At 32.9% G+C, this 17,280-nt stretch overlaps 1 protein-coding gene across 3 annotated transcripts in view; it reads right to left on the bottom strand.

Annotated features, from left to right (window-relative positions):
* Window positions 1-7,097, bottom strand: part of LOC110617564 (replication protein A 32 kDa subunit B) — a 40,039-nt gene extending 32,942 nt beyond the window's left edge. For 2 of the 3 annotated variants that reach the window (XR_002488392.2, XM_021760434.2), the window contains exons 1-5: window positions 6,591-7,097; window positions 6,142-6,246; window positions 5,979-6,076; window positions 5,822-5,863; window positions 4,949-5,026 (exon numbers count right to left, since the gene is read on the bottom strand). Coding sequence is in view for 1 of the 3 variants with exons in the window: in XM_021760434.2 (XP_021616126.1) it covers window positions 4,949-5,026; window positions 5,822-5,863; window positions 5,979-6,076; window positions 6,142-6,246; window positions 6,591-6,701 (434 nt within the window). In the remaining 2 variants the exon portion in view is untranslated. The remainder of the gene's footprint in view (window positions 1-4,948; window positions 5,027-5,821; window positions 5,864-5,978; window positions 6,077-6,141; window positions 6,247-6,590) is intronic. The other variant, XR_002488393.2, reaches the window with a different exon arrangement.
* Window positions 7,098-17,280: the final 10,183 nt, after the last annotated feature.

Below are 17,280 nucleotides of genomic sequence, written 5' to 3' on the forward strand. Positions count from 1 at the left end.
TTGAAGAGCCATTAACAATTCTCTCCTTTATTCTCTCTATCTCTCTCTCTCTCTCTCTCTCTCTCTTTCTCTCTCTCTCATCTCCTTATCTCCTCTCTACTCCTATTCTTCTATCTCTCTTTTTATTTTCTATTCTCACAATATTCGGGGTTAGGATTTCCTACCTAACACAAAGGTGTTTGGATGCACGCATTTTGTTTATACTAGGACAGGTGGGAAGCTCCATCTGAGGGCGCTTAAATGTGTGTTGGATACTCTTCCACACAAAAGAGTTACAAGTATTAGCACCCTCCATCTAGAAAATACTTTTTCAGTATGGATATTACGTTTAGAAATATTGAACCTCACTTCAGTACTACCCCATCACTTTTTCAGGGGGAGAACAATAAAAGAAAAGAGATGATTTCTAGTCCTATAACTCTAGAGCATTTTACCCTAGAGACTACTATACAGGGGGAGACTATTAGTGATCAGGAAAAGATAATTGGGTGTTTGGATAAACCAGATTGATGGAGATACTCGAGAAGAGACAATAGAAGCAAAAAAAGCCATTGTGCAGCCTACTCAGTGTCATGAATCTTCCTCTTCGCCATTTTAGTGAGTCATCCCTAAACCTTGAGCCCATTGATGATTTAAATAAATCAATTGCTCAAAGAAAAAGAATTAGGTCATACACAAGGCACTCAATTTCTAGCTTTCTCTCTTATGATTCTTTGCCTCCATCCCATAAAGCCTTTGCCTTGTCTATTTCTTCTATGTCTATCCCACAAGATTGGAAGGAAGCTCTCAAAGATTCTAATTGGAAGGAAGCAATAATCGAAAAAATGAAATCCTTGGTAAAAAATGAGACCTAGAAGTTGATGTCTCTTCCACCTAGAAAAAACTAGTTGGCTGCAAATGGATGTTCATTGTGAAACACAAAACAAATGGATCAAATGAAAGATTCAAGGCTAGACTAGTGGAGTGGATTACAAAGAGACATTTATTTTTGTTGCCAAAATGAACTCAATCAGAGTATTGCAATCTTGAGTATTGCAATCTTGTGCTGCCAATTTTGACTGGGACATACAACAATTTGATGTGAAAAAATGCATTCCTCCACGGAGACTAGGAGGAGGAAGTGTATATGGAAATTCCATCTGGATTTGCTGATGAAAAAACACAAGGAAAGGAATGCATGCTAAAGAAGGCTTTGTATAGGTTAAAGCAATCACCCAAAGTTTAGTTTGATCGATTTAGTAGAGTTATGATGATGACACTGAAGAGATGACTCAGCTGAAAAGGCTAAGATTTAGAAAAATTTCAATATTTCCTGGAAATTGAGGTTGCCAGATCAAATAAGAAAATCTTTATTTCTCAGAGAAAATACATTATGGATCTTTTGGAAAAAACTAGTATGTTAGACTGCAAACTAACAAAAACTCCTATTGAGAGTAATTACAAGCTACAAGTAGGAATTGGTAAATCAGTAATTATTGACAGATATCAGAGGTTAGTAGGCAGACTGATTTATCTTTCGCATACTTGAGGAGACATAGTACATGCAGTCAGCTTAGTCAGTCAGTTTATGTATGATCCTCATAAGTCTCACATGCAAGCTATTTTTTGCATTTTGCGATAATTGAAGTCTGCTCCTGGAGAAGGCCTCCTATTCTCTAAACATGGTCATCTCAGCATACAATCATTCACATATGCAGATTGGACTGGATCTCTTAATGATAGGAGATCAACTAGTGGTTACTGCACACTTGTGGGAGAAAACCTTGTCACTTGGAGAAGCAAAAAGCAAAGTCTTGTTGCTTGATCAAATGTTGTGGCGGAATATAGAGCGGTGGCATAAGGTGTTTGTGAACTCTTATGATTGCAAAGATTGTTGGAAGAATTGAAACTGTTGGAGAAGGAAAAACTCCTCTTGTATTGTGACAACAAAGCTGCCATCAGTATAACTCACAATCTGGTTCAACATGACTGAATGAAACACATAGAGATTAATCGACACTTCATTAAAGAGAAGTTAATAAATAGGGTCTTGAGATTAGATCATGTGACTTCCGATGAACAGTTAGCTGATATGTTTATCAAAGGACTAAGCAACAAGACCTATCACACCTTAGTTTGCAAGTTGGACACATGTGATATCTATGCACCAACTTGAAGGGGAATGTTGACCTACATAGAAAGTTCCTAATTAGGAGGATTCAAATTTTTGAGATTCAAATTTTTGAGATCCAAATTAAGCTTGATTACAGGGATTTTATTCTTATTGTAAATATTCCTAATTTAGGTTAGATTTTGTGTATAAATACTCAAACCTTATAAAAATTAATTCAATTGTATTAGAATAAAAAATTTCTCCCAAAATTCTTCACATTTCTTATTCTATTTTGTTTCCATCCAAGTCTTTATTTCCTGTTGAACCTTGTATCTTTGGTTATACTTATTTTGTGAGAGATGTTCATCCACAGGTCACGAAATTAGATCCTAAACCTCTCATGTGTGTCTTTCTTGGTTATTCTTGGCTTCAAAAAGGGTTAAAATGTTTCTCTTTAGTCCTTAATCATTATCTTGTCTCTTCAGATGTTACATTCTTCAAGTCTACAATATATGTATCAATTTACAATGTACGTATCAATTTATACACTGAATCTAATATGTGCACAAGGGACTAATATTTTTCAACAACTTGAAGCACAAGAACGCTATAATATTCTTCAAGTATTCAATTAGAAAAACACAAAACCATAAGAATCCTAGAAGTGTGTAAGCAATTCATGTTGAATGCCACATTTGAAAGACAATAAAAGCCAATGATCCTTATATTTCTTAAAATTTGTGGGTCCAGTTTTAACCATCATTAATTTATTTTTGAAAGGTCATATATAAGATATTTTAGTGTTTTTTTACTGTCTTTTAAGATCTTATATGGATTAAGAGTCAAATTGACAACATTGACTAATGAAATTCTCCTACATGAAGAGAGATTTTGACTTCCTAAAAAGATGGATGAATTTTATAGTCCTAAATTAAGTAGAAAACTACCAATATTTATTTATCCTTTCAGAAGTGGCAATTATGGAAGTGGATTTTTATTTTTATCCTAGTTAAGTTATAATTTTTTTTCCTTGTTTTGATATCCTTACATTAGTAAGAAATAGATTTAGTATTCCTTATTCAATTAGGATTTGTTTTATTTTCATACTCCAACTATGATTAGGAGAATTTTTGCTATAAAAGCCTTTATTTTGCACATAAATTGAATAAGTTAAGAAGTTGATATTTTCTTCATAATGAGACTTTTTAGTTGAACTTATGTTCATCCTTTATCCTTTACAAAGACGATTATTCTTTGTGATCTCCAACTTATTAAAAATTCTTATGGCATTGTCTAAGTAGAATTATCACTTAATTATCTATGTTTTTAATTATCTAAGTTGGTTAGGGGGTGTAGTAGAGGATCCTTTAGAAATTATCTGTCTCGTTTGTTATCAAGTTGTGTAGCAGGATTTTTTATCACAAGTTCATCCTGGATTCCACATCAAAATCCCAACGAAAAAAAAAAAAAAACAAATAAATGCAAATAATCTCTAGAATGTAGGATCTAGAGATATTGCCTCAATTTCTACCTAGAATTTGCCTATTTAGTCAACAGACACAAAATTAGGCATAGCTTGTGAACTAACAACAAATCTAATGCTAGTCGAGTCTTTCATAGGTGGATTAGTAGGTACTTTTGGGCTCCAAAAGACACAACAGGGTTACTAGATATCATGGCAAGACCACCAATGCCTCACTGCTTTCTCCAAAAATTCCCTTTCCCTAGTCAAGTATAGCTACCCCAAAAATCCTTCTCAACTCTTCTAGGATAACATTTTCGGTCTCAGCTACACTTTACTTAATTTATTCCCTCAATTCCTCTCCTTCTTTGCACTTTCTTGGAAGATCTTGATTACGTCTTCCATTTCAACCATTCAAGTCTTCTGATTAATTGTTGTAGATCTAGTCATCCTTGCGACAACTAGAGTTACAAAAATTGATCAAAACAATAAAATTAGCCCTCGCAATCAAGCTTTGATACCAAATTATAAAGCATTAGGGATGAGAAGAAAAAAGATGAGTGCAGAAGAATAAGAACAAATGAGAGAAGTAGGGTTAGGTGAGAGAAGGGTAGAATTGAGAGAGAAGGAAGTATTCGATTCTTGAATGAGCAAATGATTACATTCCTTTCTCCAATATGCCTGAAGGTATTAGTAACTGCCATAAAAAACTTCAACAACTCTTTGACTTCCTCAACTTCCAGTTCCCCTCCAAAACTTGTAATTTGTCACTTAACTACTTCCCTTCTAGCTGCTTTCTTCATTCTTCTAGAATATGCAACATGCATCCATCCAATTTTTTTCCAGAAGTGACATCATAGGATTTTAGTTTGTTTCAAGTTGTAGGCTTTGCCTCTGGCAGCAGGATTGCATGTGAGTGTTTAAACAGGAGATGTCAGATAGGAAAACAAGTTGTTAAGTTTCAACTTTCAAGTGCTATCATGAAGTTGTTAAGTTGAAATATTTTGAGGTTATCGTGCTTAGAGAAAAACTACCAAAAAGAAAGAAGAAGAAGAAGAAGAAGAAGAAGAGAGAGAGAGAAAGAGAGAGAGAGAGAGAGAGAGAGAAGTTCAGCTGTAAGATTGGATTTCAAGTAAGAATCACTAAGGAAATTTGAAAATAAATAAATAAATAGTTACATAAAAAAATTCAGCGTATACATCTCATCAATCAGCATAAACTAATCAACATCAAGCAATATAGATCCAATGGTGGGATAAGATATTGACATGTTAAATTGGTGCAATGGACGAAGATTTCACTCTTTTTTGGGGTGGGACATGTGATACTTTAACCAAGCAAACACAGTTTGTCAATCATTAACAAAAGCAAGTAAAGTAAAATCAAAGACATACCTAATGGAGAAGACATTTATGAACCTTCTACCCTGTAGGCCTCTCAAGTGTCCATGAACACGAACATACTTTCCAATTCTAATTTGGAAACAGATAAAAAAGAAGTATTAGATAAATTAAGTTTAAAGTTGGACAAATGATTACTTCAAACACCATTTGATGTTAAAATGACAAATTATTAAACTAATCATCTAAAGACTTTTACTCTTTATTATCACTAGCAAATTGAAGGAAAATGAAAGAAAGCTTGAATTCTACAAAAGCAATTTCAGTAATCAAATTTTTCAGCCCAACTTGTAGCAACTACCCAGGCTTTTGTTTCTTTCCCTATTACAATCCCCGCATTCAAACCCATTTTCTATCTTGTTGGTGAGCAGAACACAACAAAGGAAAATATTGTTAGATTGAGAAAATGTAATCAAACACATGATTTCTTGCACCGGGTATCTCTTTTACAGAACCTCCAGACAGATGGATCAATTAGGCTATGCATTACTAAAAAGAAAAATTATTATTTAGTCCTATGATATGAAAAAACTCACTAATTGGTCCTCCAATTTTAAAAAGTTATATTAAAATGTTCTTGACATTTTAAAAAGTCTACTGGTTAGTCTTTCCGTTAATTTTAACCGTTAAATATTTTACTATTTAGTTTCTATGATTTTAAAAAACTTATTGGTTGATCCATCAAGTTTTTAAAAAATCTACTAATTAGCCCTCCATATCAGGGTATTTTAAACTTTTTGCAATATCTAACGGCTAAAAATTATCGTTGGGACCATCAGACTAACCAATAGACTTTTTAAAACGTTAAGGATATTTTAATATATTTTCAAAATCGAGATGCTCAGTACAAACACAAAGAGACCATACAAGATTCCCTCCGCTTCATCTGTGTCTATGCGTTCTTGAACCCTGTATAAACACAAAACTTTATCATAATCCCAGCAATATGAGTTAATAACAAATAAATATTAAATGAAAAGCAGCTAAAGTGTTGAAAAAATGAATAATAAAATAAAATAGATACCATCTGGTACATTCAATCTGCCCAGTCCCATCATCGACAAGGAAGGTATACTCGCTAGTTTTGTCTTCCTTTTGGCATACCCTCCCCACAATTGTAACCTATGTACAACTTAAACTCAGAAAGTAACTCAACCACATTTGATACAAGTTGTAATAATACTTACATTGGTCACTTCAACGCCATCAATGACGAAATTGGATTCATCATTGCTTGATAGCTCACATATCTGCTTCACGGTCAGTGCTAATAAACATCTAGCCTCGCGATTCTGCAGAGAAAAATCAAAAGTTGATAGCATATTGTAATTTGAGATGATTTTTCACCATCGCCATTCTCATATAATTCTCATTACTTGAAGCTCGACTGTATAACCCCCTAATCCACCGTTCAATTCGTCAAAAAAGTTCGCAGTAAACAAATTATTACTAAATCCATCGCTGATTCTTAGGAATTTGGAAAAAAGAAATCCGTCGAAAAGCAAACGCGATCCAGTGTTTTGGCCACTCGGAAAGGAAAGGGAGATGAGAGAAAAATTATAAAGTTGAAAAAAAAAACATAAAAGTAAAGGAAAAAGATAAGTAAAAGAAATTAAAGAAAGAAATGAAGAAATACTTTGGATGAAGGCAAGAAGGAGGAATCTGGCGGCTGGGTAGTCTGAGAGGGCATGAAACCGCCACCCATGAAGGCGGCTGCGCTGCCATCGAATTCACTGCTTCGGTACATCTTCGCTTCGTTTCTCCTTCCCTCCCACTCTAGCACCCAATTGCTAAGTAAAATTGGCTGAAGCGTGACAAATAAGCCTAATCGCTTGGAAGGTCCAGCCTTCCCGCCAAATATATTTGGGAATCGCGACCACGCGGATTTTCCTTTTCTTTTCACCAAAATTAAATAAATCAATTGAATTCGTTCCACAATTTATAACACCACAAGAATATCACCCCAATCTTTTTTTTTTTTTTTTTCTAATGGTAAAAAACAATTCAAAAAATGTACCATTTTTATAAAAAAGCAAAAATCATAAAGTTATCAAGAAAGAGGGGATAGGGCAAGGGAACGGTCAAGTTCATGTGATCCAGACTTGATAGTGTTTATTCGTCATCCATGGTGCCTTCGTTTTGATTTATTGCTTTTTGTTTGGTTTTTCTTTAGTACTTTGCTTGATTCCTCTTTATGAAGGCTTCTGCCTCCATGGATGAGCGGAGCTGATTATTTCTTTTAGTTTTGTTTTACTCTTTCTTAGAGTGGTTTTTTTTTTTTTGCAAGTCTTAGGTAATTGACAATAAAGAATATTTTCCAAGACATGAGTTGAAAGCTAGTGATCTTCTTTTGGCTTCCAATGAGAATTTCTGTCCGTGTGATATTGACGTCTCAGGATTGCACCGCCACATCTTGATTCACGCTCCCACAAGCCATTTACAATCTAAGAGTTCCATCTTTGATAAATATATTTATGCATTAATTGATCCTAGTTTTGTACATTAATACATCAGTACATTCATAACTAATGAGACGGAATTTAGGTAAAACCTTTAGAACATGACATAGCAGTGACTAATCCTTGAAGATATCTTGTGATTGTAAATAAAGTTTACAGAGATTGTCTTTTATGTGTATAAAGTCACACCTTTTTAGGTGACTTAATAGAGTTACCTTTTAGAGAGTTTGATGTGATTTTAGGTATGGATTGGTTGTCTAAACATTAAGTTATAGTTGATTGTAAGTTAAAACGAGTTACACTCAAAATATTAGAGGGTTCTAAGGTTATAATTGTGTGTGAAAGGTTACATTACCTCTCTAATGTCATATCTGCCACTACAGCTAGGAGATTGATTAGAAAGGGTTGTACAACCTATCTAGCTAGTGTAATGAAAACTAGTAAGGAAGGTCCTAGTGTGTCAAACCTACCCACAATATGTCATTTTTCATATGTATTTTCTTGAAGAGTTACCTCTAGAAAGGGAAGTGGATTTTGCTATAAAAGGTATACCTGGCACTGCACCTATCTTTATTGCTCCTTACAGAATAGCTCCTACATAATTGAAAGAGCTGAAATTACAGTTACAAGGATTACTTGATAAGGGCTTTATTTGACATAGTGTTTCATTATGGGGTACACCAGTGCTGTTCGTGAAAAAGGAAGATGGATCTCTTCGATTGTGCATTGATTATAGATAATTGAATAAGGTAACTATAAAGAATAAATATCCACTTCCCAAAATAGATGATTTATTTGATCAGTTAAAAGGGGTCAGCATTTTCTCTAAGATAGATTTAAGGTCGAGCTACCATCAGTTGAGAGTTAAAGGGACAAATGTGCCTAAGACTGCATTTAGAACACAATATGGACATTATGAGTTTATAGTTATGCCATTTGGGTTAACAAATGCACCTGCAATATTCATGGATTTAATGAACTATATCTTCCATCCATATTTAGACCAATTGTTTGTAGTATTCATTGATGATATTCTAGTATACTCTAAAACTAGGGAAGAGCATGACAGACATTTGAGAATAGTATTGCAGACTAAGGGAAAAGTAACTTTATGCCATGTTCAGTAAATGTGACTTTTAGCTCAATGAAATAATATTTTTGGGACATGTTGTATCAGCAAAAGGAATCAAGGTAGATCCATAAAAAATTAAAGTTGTTCTTGAATATAAGCCAATAAAGAATGGTGTAGAGATCAAAAGTTTATTGGGTCTAGTTGGGTACTACAGATGGGTTGTGAAAGGGTTTTCACTTATAGTAGCTCCACTGACTAAGCTATTACATAAGGATGTTAAGTATGTTTGGGATGATAGATGTCAGGCAAGTTTTGACAGATTAAAGGCTATACTCACCGAAGAACATGTACTTACACAACCTATTTCTGGCAAGAAATTTGTGATCTACAATGATGGTTCTATGGACTTGGATGTGTTTTGATGCAAGAAGGTAAAGTGAATGTCTATGCTTCTAGACAACTGAAACCACATGAGAAGAACTATTCTACCCATGATATAGAGTTGACTGCCATAGATTTTGCACTAAAGATATGGAGTCATTGCCTATATGGTGAGAAATGTTACATCTATACAGATCATAAAAGTCTGAAATACTTACCCACACAAAAGGAGCTAAACTTGAGACAAAGAAGATGGTTGGAGTTACTAAAAGGTTATGATTGCATTATAGATTATCACCTAGGCAAAGCTAATCTAGTAGCAAATACACTCAACAGGAAATCTTTATTTGCATTAAGAGCAATGAATACGCGGTTGACTATAACAGATGATGGAACTATCATAATTAAAAAGTTAGACCCAACTTACTATAACAAATTAAATAAGCACAGAAAAAAAGATTTAGAGATAGCTTTATGGACTAGACAAGTACAAGAGGGGAAGAAGCAGAAGCATGTGATAAGTGGTGATGGCTACTTGTACTATAGTAACAAAATATATTTACCTAACACTGGAGAGTTGAAACAGAGTATTCTTACAGAGGCACACAACAGTCCACATGCTATGCATCCAAGTAGCACTAAGATATATCAAAATCTGAAGATGCACTATTGGTGGCCAGGTATGAAAAGAGATATAGTTGAATTTATAACAAAATGTCTGACATGTCAACAGGTAAAAGCAGAACATCAGGTTCCATTAGGGTTATTGCAGCCTATTGTTATACTAGAATGAAAATGGAATAGAATTACCAAGGATTTGTAACATGATTGCCACTTACACCAAGGAAGAAAGACGTTGTTTAGGTAATAGTTGATAAATTATAAACACATAATAGGGTCGACTAGGTAGATAAGGAGTTATAATGGTGGACATATGGTGCCAAACGGTAGGCTCAAAGGCCAAAACTGTGACAGCAGGGCTCCGTGGCCATGCTTATGAGGTACCTAATATATAATCTCAAATATAAATCATGTATCAGTAGCAGTACTGTGAACTTTGTATGTTTATATGGCATTCAAAAGCTAATAAAATACTGGTCATATACATATACAGAGCTACCACCAAAAGGTGACCAACTGACATACGCTCCAAAGGCTGTGTGTATATTAAGCGTTATCCCAAGGACAGTATAAATATATGCTAAGCTGAAAATAAATCACCTGTCATTAGGGTGTTATCTGTTCGATGCATATACAGAGTGTAATCGGCTATTTATTCAGTTGTGTTTTAAATTCAATTTTCATTAATCCAAGAAATATGAATTCGTTTTTATCTATTCCCATTTTAAATAAATAAAATAGTATATATATATATATATGATATCATAAGGGCGCTTACCATTCTAGCAAAAGTTTAAACTGTTAGTAGAGGCGCTACTTTAATCCTACATAGCCCAGGAACCCCGCACATGGTAACGTCTCCACGTTAGTGCCCCATTTTTGGGAAGGTCCGATCACACGACCAGATGGCCCAGGCCCGGTCAAAGACCAAACGGCCCATTATATATATAAGAAAAGTATCAATATTATATATTTATCCACTCACCAGTACTGAGGACAAAATAAGTTTAGATTGTAGTAACACCCTATTATCTATACTGAAAGTTGGGTCCTCCCTTAGAATTAAGAGGAGAAATAATATATCAAGTAATAAATAAATATTCTACGATGAAAATATAAAATGTAAAATGCGAATTTTAAATATATATATATATATATATTTAAAGAAAAATTTGACAATATTCCGGCATAACTAGACCTCCCAAAATTACATAGACTCAACAAAAATACACAATAAACTATAAATATTATTTGGATCAACTTATGAATATTATCAATCCAAAAAAAAAAATAGAATCTCATTCATTGGTCTAACTAAAATTTATCTCATTTTAATTCTCAAATAACAAAAATCACTATCTAATGGTAGAGAAACTAAATTATATCATAATAATCCAAATAAAAGGAATAAAACTCACCTATCCAAATATTGGAGTCTCTAAAAGAAATTATTGAATTTTCGGTCAGGATATTGATTTAAATAAGGATCTAATTGAGAATTTCAAAAATTTATGAATTGATTGGGCTGCGGAGGAGAAGGTTTGGATTAAAAAGGAATTTTTTAAAAAAAAAATAACAGAGTTTTGCTCTGTTTCTTCATGAGGAAGAAGATGGTGAGTACTCTGGTTTCGGGACCCTTCCTGAAACAAGAGCTTTTAATATTTTTATTTTATTGTTTTATTATTTTTATGGGAAAATTACTTTTTAGTCCCTGAGGTTTAACGTAATTAACACTTCTGTCCCTCTATTTTGGCGACTCAACACTTAAGTCCCTCACTTTCTCTTCCGTCCAAATTCGTAGTCCTTCCGTCCATTTAAACCGTTTGATCAAAGAGTCAAAAGTGAGATGTGATGATTTTTTCCAAAAATACCCTTCTTTCAATGTGAAATTCCAGAAGAAGAAGAAGAAGAAGAAGAAGAAGAAGAAGAAGAAGAAGAAGAAGAAGAAGAAAGAAGAAGAAGAAGAAGAAAAAGTTGCTGGGTAGGAAGAAGAAGAAGAAGAAGAAGAAGAAAGAAGAAGAAAAAGTTGTTGGGTAGGAAGAAGAAGAAGAAGGAGAAGAAGAAGAAGAAGAAGAAGAAGAAGAAGAAGAAGAAAAAGAAAAAGTTGCTGGGTAGGAAGAAGAAGAAGAAGAAGAAGAACAAGAAGAACAAGAACAAGAAGAAGAAAGAAGAAGAAGAAGAAGAAGAAGAAGAAGAAGAAGAAAGAAGAAGAAGAAAGAAGAAGAAGAAGAAGAAAAAGTTGCTGGGTAGGAAGAAGAAGAAGAAGAAGAAGAAGAAGAAGAAGAAGAAGAAGAAGAAGAAGAGGAGGGTTAATTTTGTCAATTCACGTGTCCCAAACGGCTATTTTGGACGAAAGGACTACGAGTTTGGACAGAAAAGAAAGTGAGGGACTTAAGTGTTGGGTCGCCAAAATAGAGGGACAGAAGTGTTAATTACGTTAAATCTCAGGGACTACAAAGTAATTTTCCATATTTTTATTCATTTATTTTTTTTAAATTTTATTTTAATAATTAATTTTTATATAATTTTTTATATATATATAAGTTTATGGATTTTTTTTAATAGGTCAGGTATGATATATCTCATGTTAAATGGTACATGACTCACCATGCTGCTGTTATTAGAATCTCTATGCTAATTAGCAGAGATAGACGGAGGTGACAGTCTAAACTAGACGAATCACAACCATTAAGACATCCTACAATTGTGAACCAATTTATAGTAATTTGTACAAAAATGTTCCGTCACACTTATTCTTAACTCTTTAAGAATGAAAAATCTAATAAAAAGCTAATGGAATAGGTCAATTATTAATTAAACAACATTTAATATAAAACAAAAAAAACTATTTAATTTCCAAATGGAATGTTTAATCACAAAACATAATACAAAATATTGCTCTAGGGCATATATCTCTAACAATTTTAGGGATTGTCTTATACTTTGGCTTGAAAATAACTAAGTAATAAAAATCATTGGGCAAGTTGACCATAAAAATAAGCTAAAAGATGTATGCTTAGAAACCTAGTGAATGCTTATTTGCTATATCAAATAGACTTAGGAACCATGCATGTTAGAAACCCACTTTTGGATGCAAATTGAACAATGGCATGAAATGAACTTAGAAATATGGCTAATAGAAAAATACGGTAATCATCTTATCTAAAGTTAAGTAGATATCTCATATGCTTAGGCTAAAGAATATACATAAATTGGATAATTATGTGGTCAATGTGTGTAATGTTAGTATGCATTATACCTGAAAGGTATTTCCTACTAAATACATTAAGATAAAATATAAGAAACATGTGTAGGGGATTAATGCTTACTCTCAGCAATAAAATGCAGACGAGAAGGATGCTTAACTCCTCTCTGTCGTACCTACTATCCCGAATCTAAACCATTGGATCATGGATTATAAAGGATAAAGGAACTCTGGTAGGGGTCTGTTACTAAACCACGTCCTTTATTTTATTCCCCTTCTCATCAGGATAGCGACTCTTTTCCTCCACTCTTTAACGAAAAAATAAAATATATATGTTCTTCTTAGTGTATTTTCCCTAAGCCATTATCTTGGATCTTTTGTATGTCATTTTGTTTATTAATAAAAGATATTTTATTATCATTATTATTTGTTTGCATGTTATTATCTATGGTTATTTATTATTATAATGATAATAAAAAAATATGATTAGCTAGTATGATTATTTATTGATAATCATGAGATGATTATGTGTATGTTGATATAAATCAATAATCATAGATACTTGTTAGAGAATAGAGTATTGGATAGACCCATATTGAAATCACTACATGGGTTATTGTCATAAGTGAATCTCAATATAGTTATGTTTTAATCATTTAACTTGAGATTGTCATAGTTTCCAACATAAGGACTATTATGTTTTGACATAACCAAACATTGTCTTTAATCGGATAATCATAAAGATTATGATCGAGCATAATAGAAATTATGTAGAGGATATTGAACAATCAAGATAGAATTTGTCTCTCTCTTTGAGAGAGATATCTTCTGGGCCCCTCGATAAGTGAGACTGAGAAATGCATAGTCGTCCTCAAATGAATTGATGATATGATCAATATCATTTGGTTTTATTTTAACTTGAGATTGTCATAGTTTCCAACATAAGGACTATTATGTTTTGACATAACCAAACATTGTCTTTAATCGGATAATCATAAAGGTTATGATTGAGCATAATAAAAATTATGTAGAGGATATTGAACAATCAAGATAGAATTTGTCTCTCTCTTTGAGAGAGATATCTTCTAAGCCCCTCGATAAGTGAGACTGAGAAATGCATAGTCGTCCTCAAATGAATTGATAATATGATCAATATCATTTGGTTTTATCAGTCTACCTAGAGATCAAGAAATTATAAGTTTGAACATTATAAGTTTGACATTGACTATGACTTATGTTCAAACCAGATATCGTGTGACAAATGGATTAATACATATTTTGTTTATTAGGCTTTATCGGACTATCGATCCTCATATTAATTGGGTAAGCATAACGTCTTGTTAGAGGCTGCTTATAATTTATAAGCCTTGTTGGACTAAGCTTATTACCAATTAATGTGAGCCTATTGGGTTATACACAAAAGAACGTCATTGATGTGCTATGCCATATTAATGGGCTAAGAGCCCATTAGTATAATTAATAATAATATTAATAAAGATGTTATTATTATTAATATTAATTATTTGTAATTATTATAAGATAATGATATTTAAAAAATCTACAGCCTATCTGTAACGGTTACAGATAAAAAATATTTTTGTTTTCTTTTGAAAAGTAATTATCGCATAGACATATTGGTATCTGTGATTCTATGCCTGTTATGATAATCACAACTCTTTTACGAAAAGGAGAGTGTGAAAATGAAATGATTGAGAGAAATGAGTGAATAGAAAACGCCTTCTTTAAAAGATTTACAAAAGCGTGAGGAGGGTTTTTATAATCATTTTATGTGTTGCAGATTTGGAGCACATAGCTAATCCATCCGTTCAGAGAGCTAGCACTCCAGGCGAAAACATTCGTGTGGATACCATTGAGGGTATTCAATTTAGAAGCACCACCATCAGTCCGGAACAGTTTCTTTTCGTAAAAAAAAAACGTAAAGTTATAGTCCTACTAGGATTTTCGAAATCTAAAAAGGTTAGTTTCTTTATCATTTCTTTCAAATTAAACGAAGCACTCGGATCCTGAAAAAGGAAACAAAGATCTTTTATTTTTTCGCTGCGTAATTTTGGATTGCAGTTACCTCTGGGCTTCTTTACAGTCGTCCCTTATTAACCTTTGGATCTCATCTTTCAACTGTCGATACTCCTCCGTTGTATATCTGTGGTCCTCATGAAAGTGATAGCACTTGGTCCTGTCTTGCCTTTTGGCTCTCCCTGGATTGAGCTTGGGAGGCCACTTGACCTCCTTATCATTTTTTTTTATCCACATTAGAATATGTGTTTGTGAGTCCTTCAGTGGAGATACTTCTTATACTTATTTTGGTCATCTCTCCTTGGGAGACTGGGTAACTTCTGTGGTCTCCTTCATATTCTCACATTTCTGGCTTTTGATTTTACTTTTGACTCGTCTTTTTGTCTGCTCTCAATGGTTGGACTTCATCATCCAACTTGATATACTTTTGGGCTTTATCCAATAGCTATTGGTACGTAGCAACTGGGTTCTTGATTAGGTAATCTATGAACTTGGCGTTGTGTGTCCATTTCTTCAACAGTTCACATGCTATCTCATGATTTAATTCCTCCATCTCTATTGATTATGCATTAAAATGTGAGATAAAACTCCTTAAAAACTCGCCCTCTCCTTGTCAGATAGGTCGCATTAGTTTATTATTAAAAGAGAAAAATGACAGATAGGTCACATTAGTTTATTTAATTTGTTTGGTGGACTTTTGACAAGCATTCCAATAGTCATACGTAGTTTATGTAATCCTATTAAGGGGGCACAAAAGCAAAATTAAAAAAATAAAGAAAGAAAAGATATAATTTATGAGTGTTATTCACGGTTATATATGAAAGTGGGTAAACAATCTCAAATATATATGTATGAAAGTATATAAACAATCTCAAATATATATGTATGAAAGTGTATAAACTATCTCAAATATATAAGTTGCCATTCATAGTCATTCCAAGGTAGAAAAATAAGTGTATGGTTATGTAGCGCAATATATAAACAATTGAAACGTATAATACTTCTCAATAATAATGTTATGATTTGAATTGTATAAAAATTAATATGGCAAAAAAATATAAGATTATAATCACCAATATGATATTCACCTACAAAATAATAAGCTAACATACTCAAAATAAACTTTATGTTTTCAATAGACATTTTTGTCATAATATGGTAGCATTTTATTCTTGTTGATTCAAATTTCTTGCACTTACAGCTCAAATATTGTCTTTTTTTTATATTCTACCTCAAATACAATCACATTCTAGTACCAATCATAGACTATCGATCTCTCCTCAATTTTATATTTTACAATACATGTATCGTTATCTAAGTCTCTCACCATGCTTTTTAGTTGATTTAATGCGATGACAATGTCATTTTCATTCTCGACCTAAACTTTCTTGAATATTGAGTTTTTAAATATCGTCTGAAATTGCATTTTCCAATGAAAATATGATATGTCTTGATAACTATGGTTTTATTTGTAATCGATATAAATCTCTTTCTTAATTTTGTCACATATGGTTATCTCATACTGGGCAATAAATTGCTTGAGTCTACTCATAGAGTAGACACATCCATCGAATTAGGTATACATGTTCTCACTTCTTTGAGTAGAAACTATTATAGCCCAAAAAAATATGATTTAAATGTATTAGAACTCAGTTCTCCCTTTCATAATAAAGTTTAAGAAGTCATTCATTACTTTCTAAGCCATGCTTTGTCAAAAAGACACTTTAATTTCTCTTAAATATCTCAATGGTCAAGCTATCACATATTAGTGCTTTAAACTCAAGGCATTTAACATCATGATGAACAAACCTTAAACTTCTCAAGTACTTTGCATAATATATGTCGCAAGGACAAAAGCTATATGAAATATTAGAAAACACCTCTTAAATTGCCTTCTTGATTTCTCACATTGATTTGTAAGAATTATTTTTTGATGAATGTTTTCCATTGATCCAATCCATGTGTTGAATAACCATATGAAAGTACTTGCATTCTCATGAGAAATCAAGACATGACCTAGAAGAATGGATTGCCCATGATGATTTATTCCAATAATGGTTGCAAATGGTAACTTATATCAAAGCTAACTATATAAAATTCTTCATAAGCAGTCTACCATGAGGATGAATCATAGAACATTTAAAGCTTACAAGCATCATCATGATCAATAGCATGGAAAAATTTTACGATCTTTTTACTGCATATTCACAAACAACCTACGTATAGCCTTAGTATCACCATCACCAAGTTGAAGCCTCCTCCTTCTCTCAATAAATTTTCAACAATTTTTGGCAAACAACTTAAGTTCTTTAGCCTACCAGCTTGAACTTCAAGTAGCGTTATGCTTTTCCACGGTCTTATACCAGATATATCATTTGTCTCCAATCTCCTCCTCGTATCATTATCCAATGACCTATAGCCAGCTACGAATCTAAACATAGAAGGATCTAATTCATGATTGTGACTTGAAATAAATTTAGAAACTTGCTAGATTCCACTATCCCTTAGAATTGCATTAAGCTTTGTAGGGCAATTTATCCTCTTTATTGATTTT

The sequence above is a fragment of the Manihot esculenta genome, chromosome 6, assembly GCF_001659605.2.
Source record: "Manihot esculenta cultivar AM560-2 chromosome 6, M.esculenta_v8, whole genome shotgun sequence".
Taxonomy (NCBI): Eukaryota; Viridiplantae; Streptophyta; class Magnoliopsida; order Malpighiales; family Euphorbiaceae; genus Manihot; species Manihot esculenta.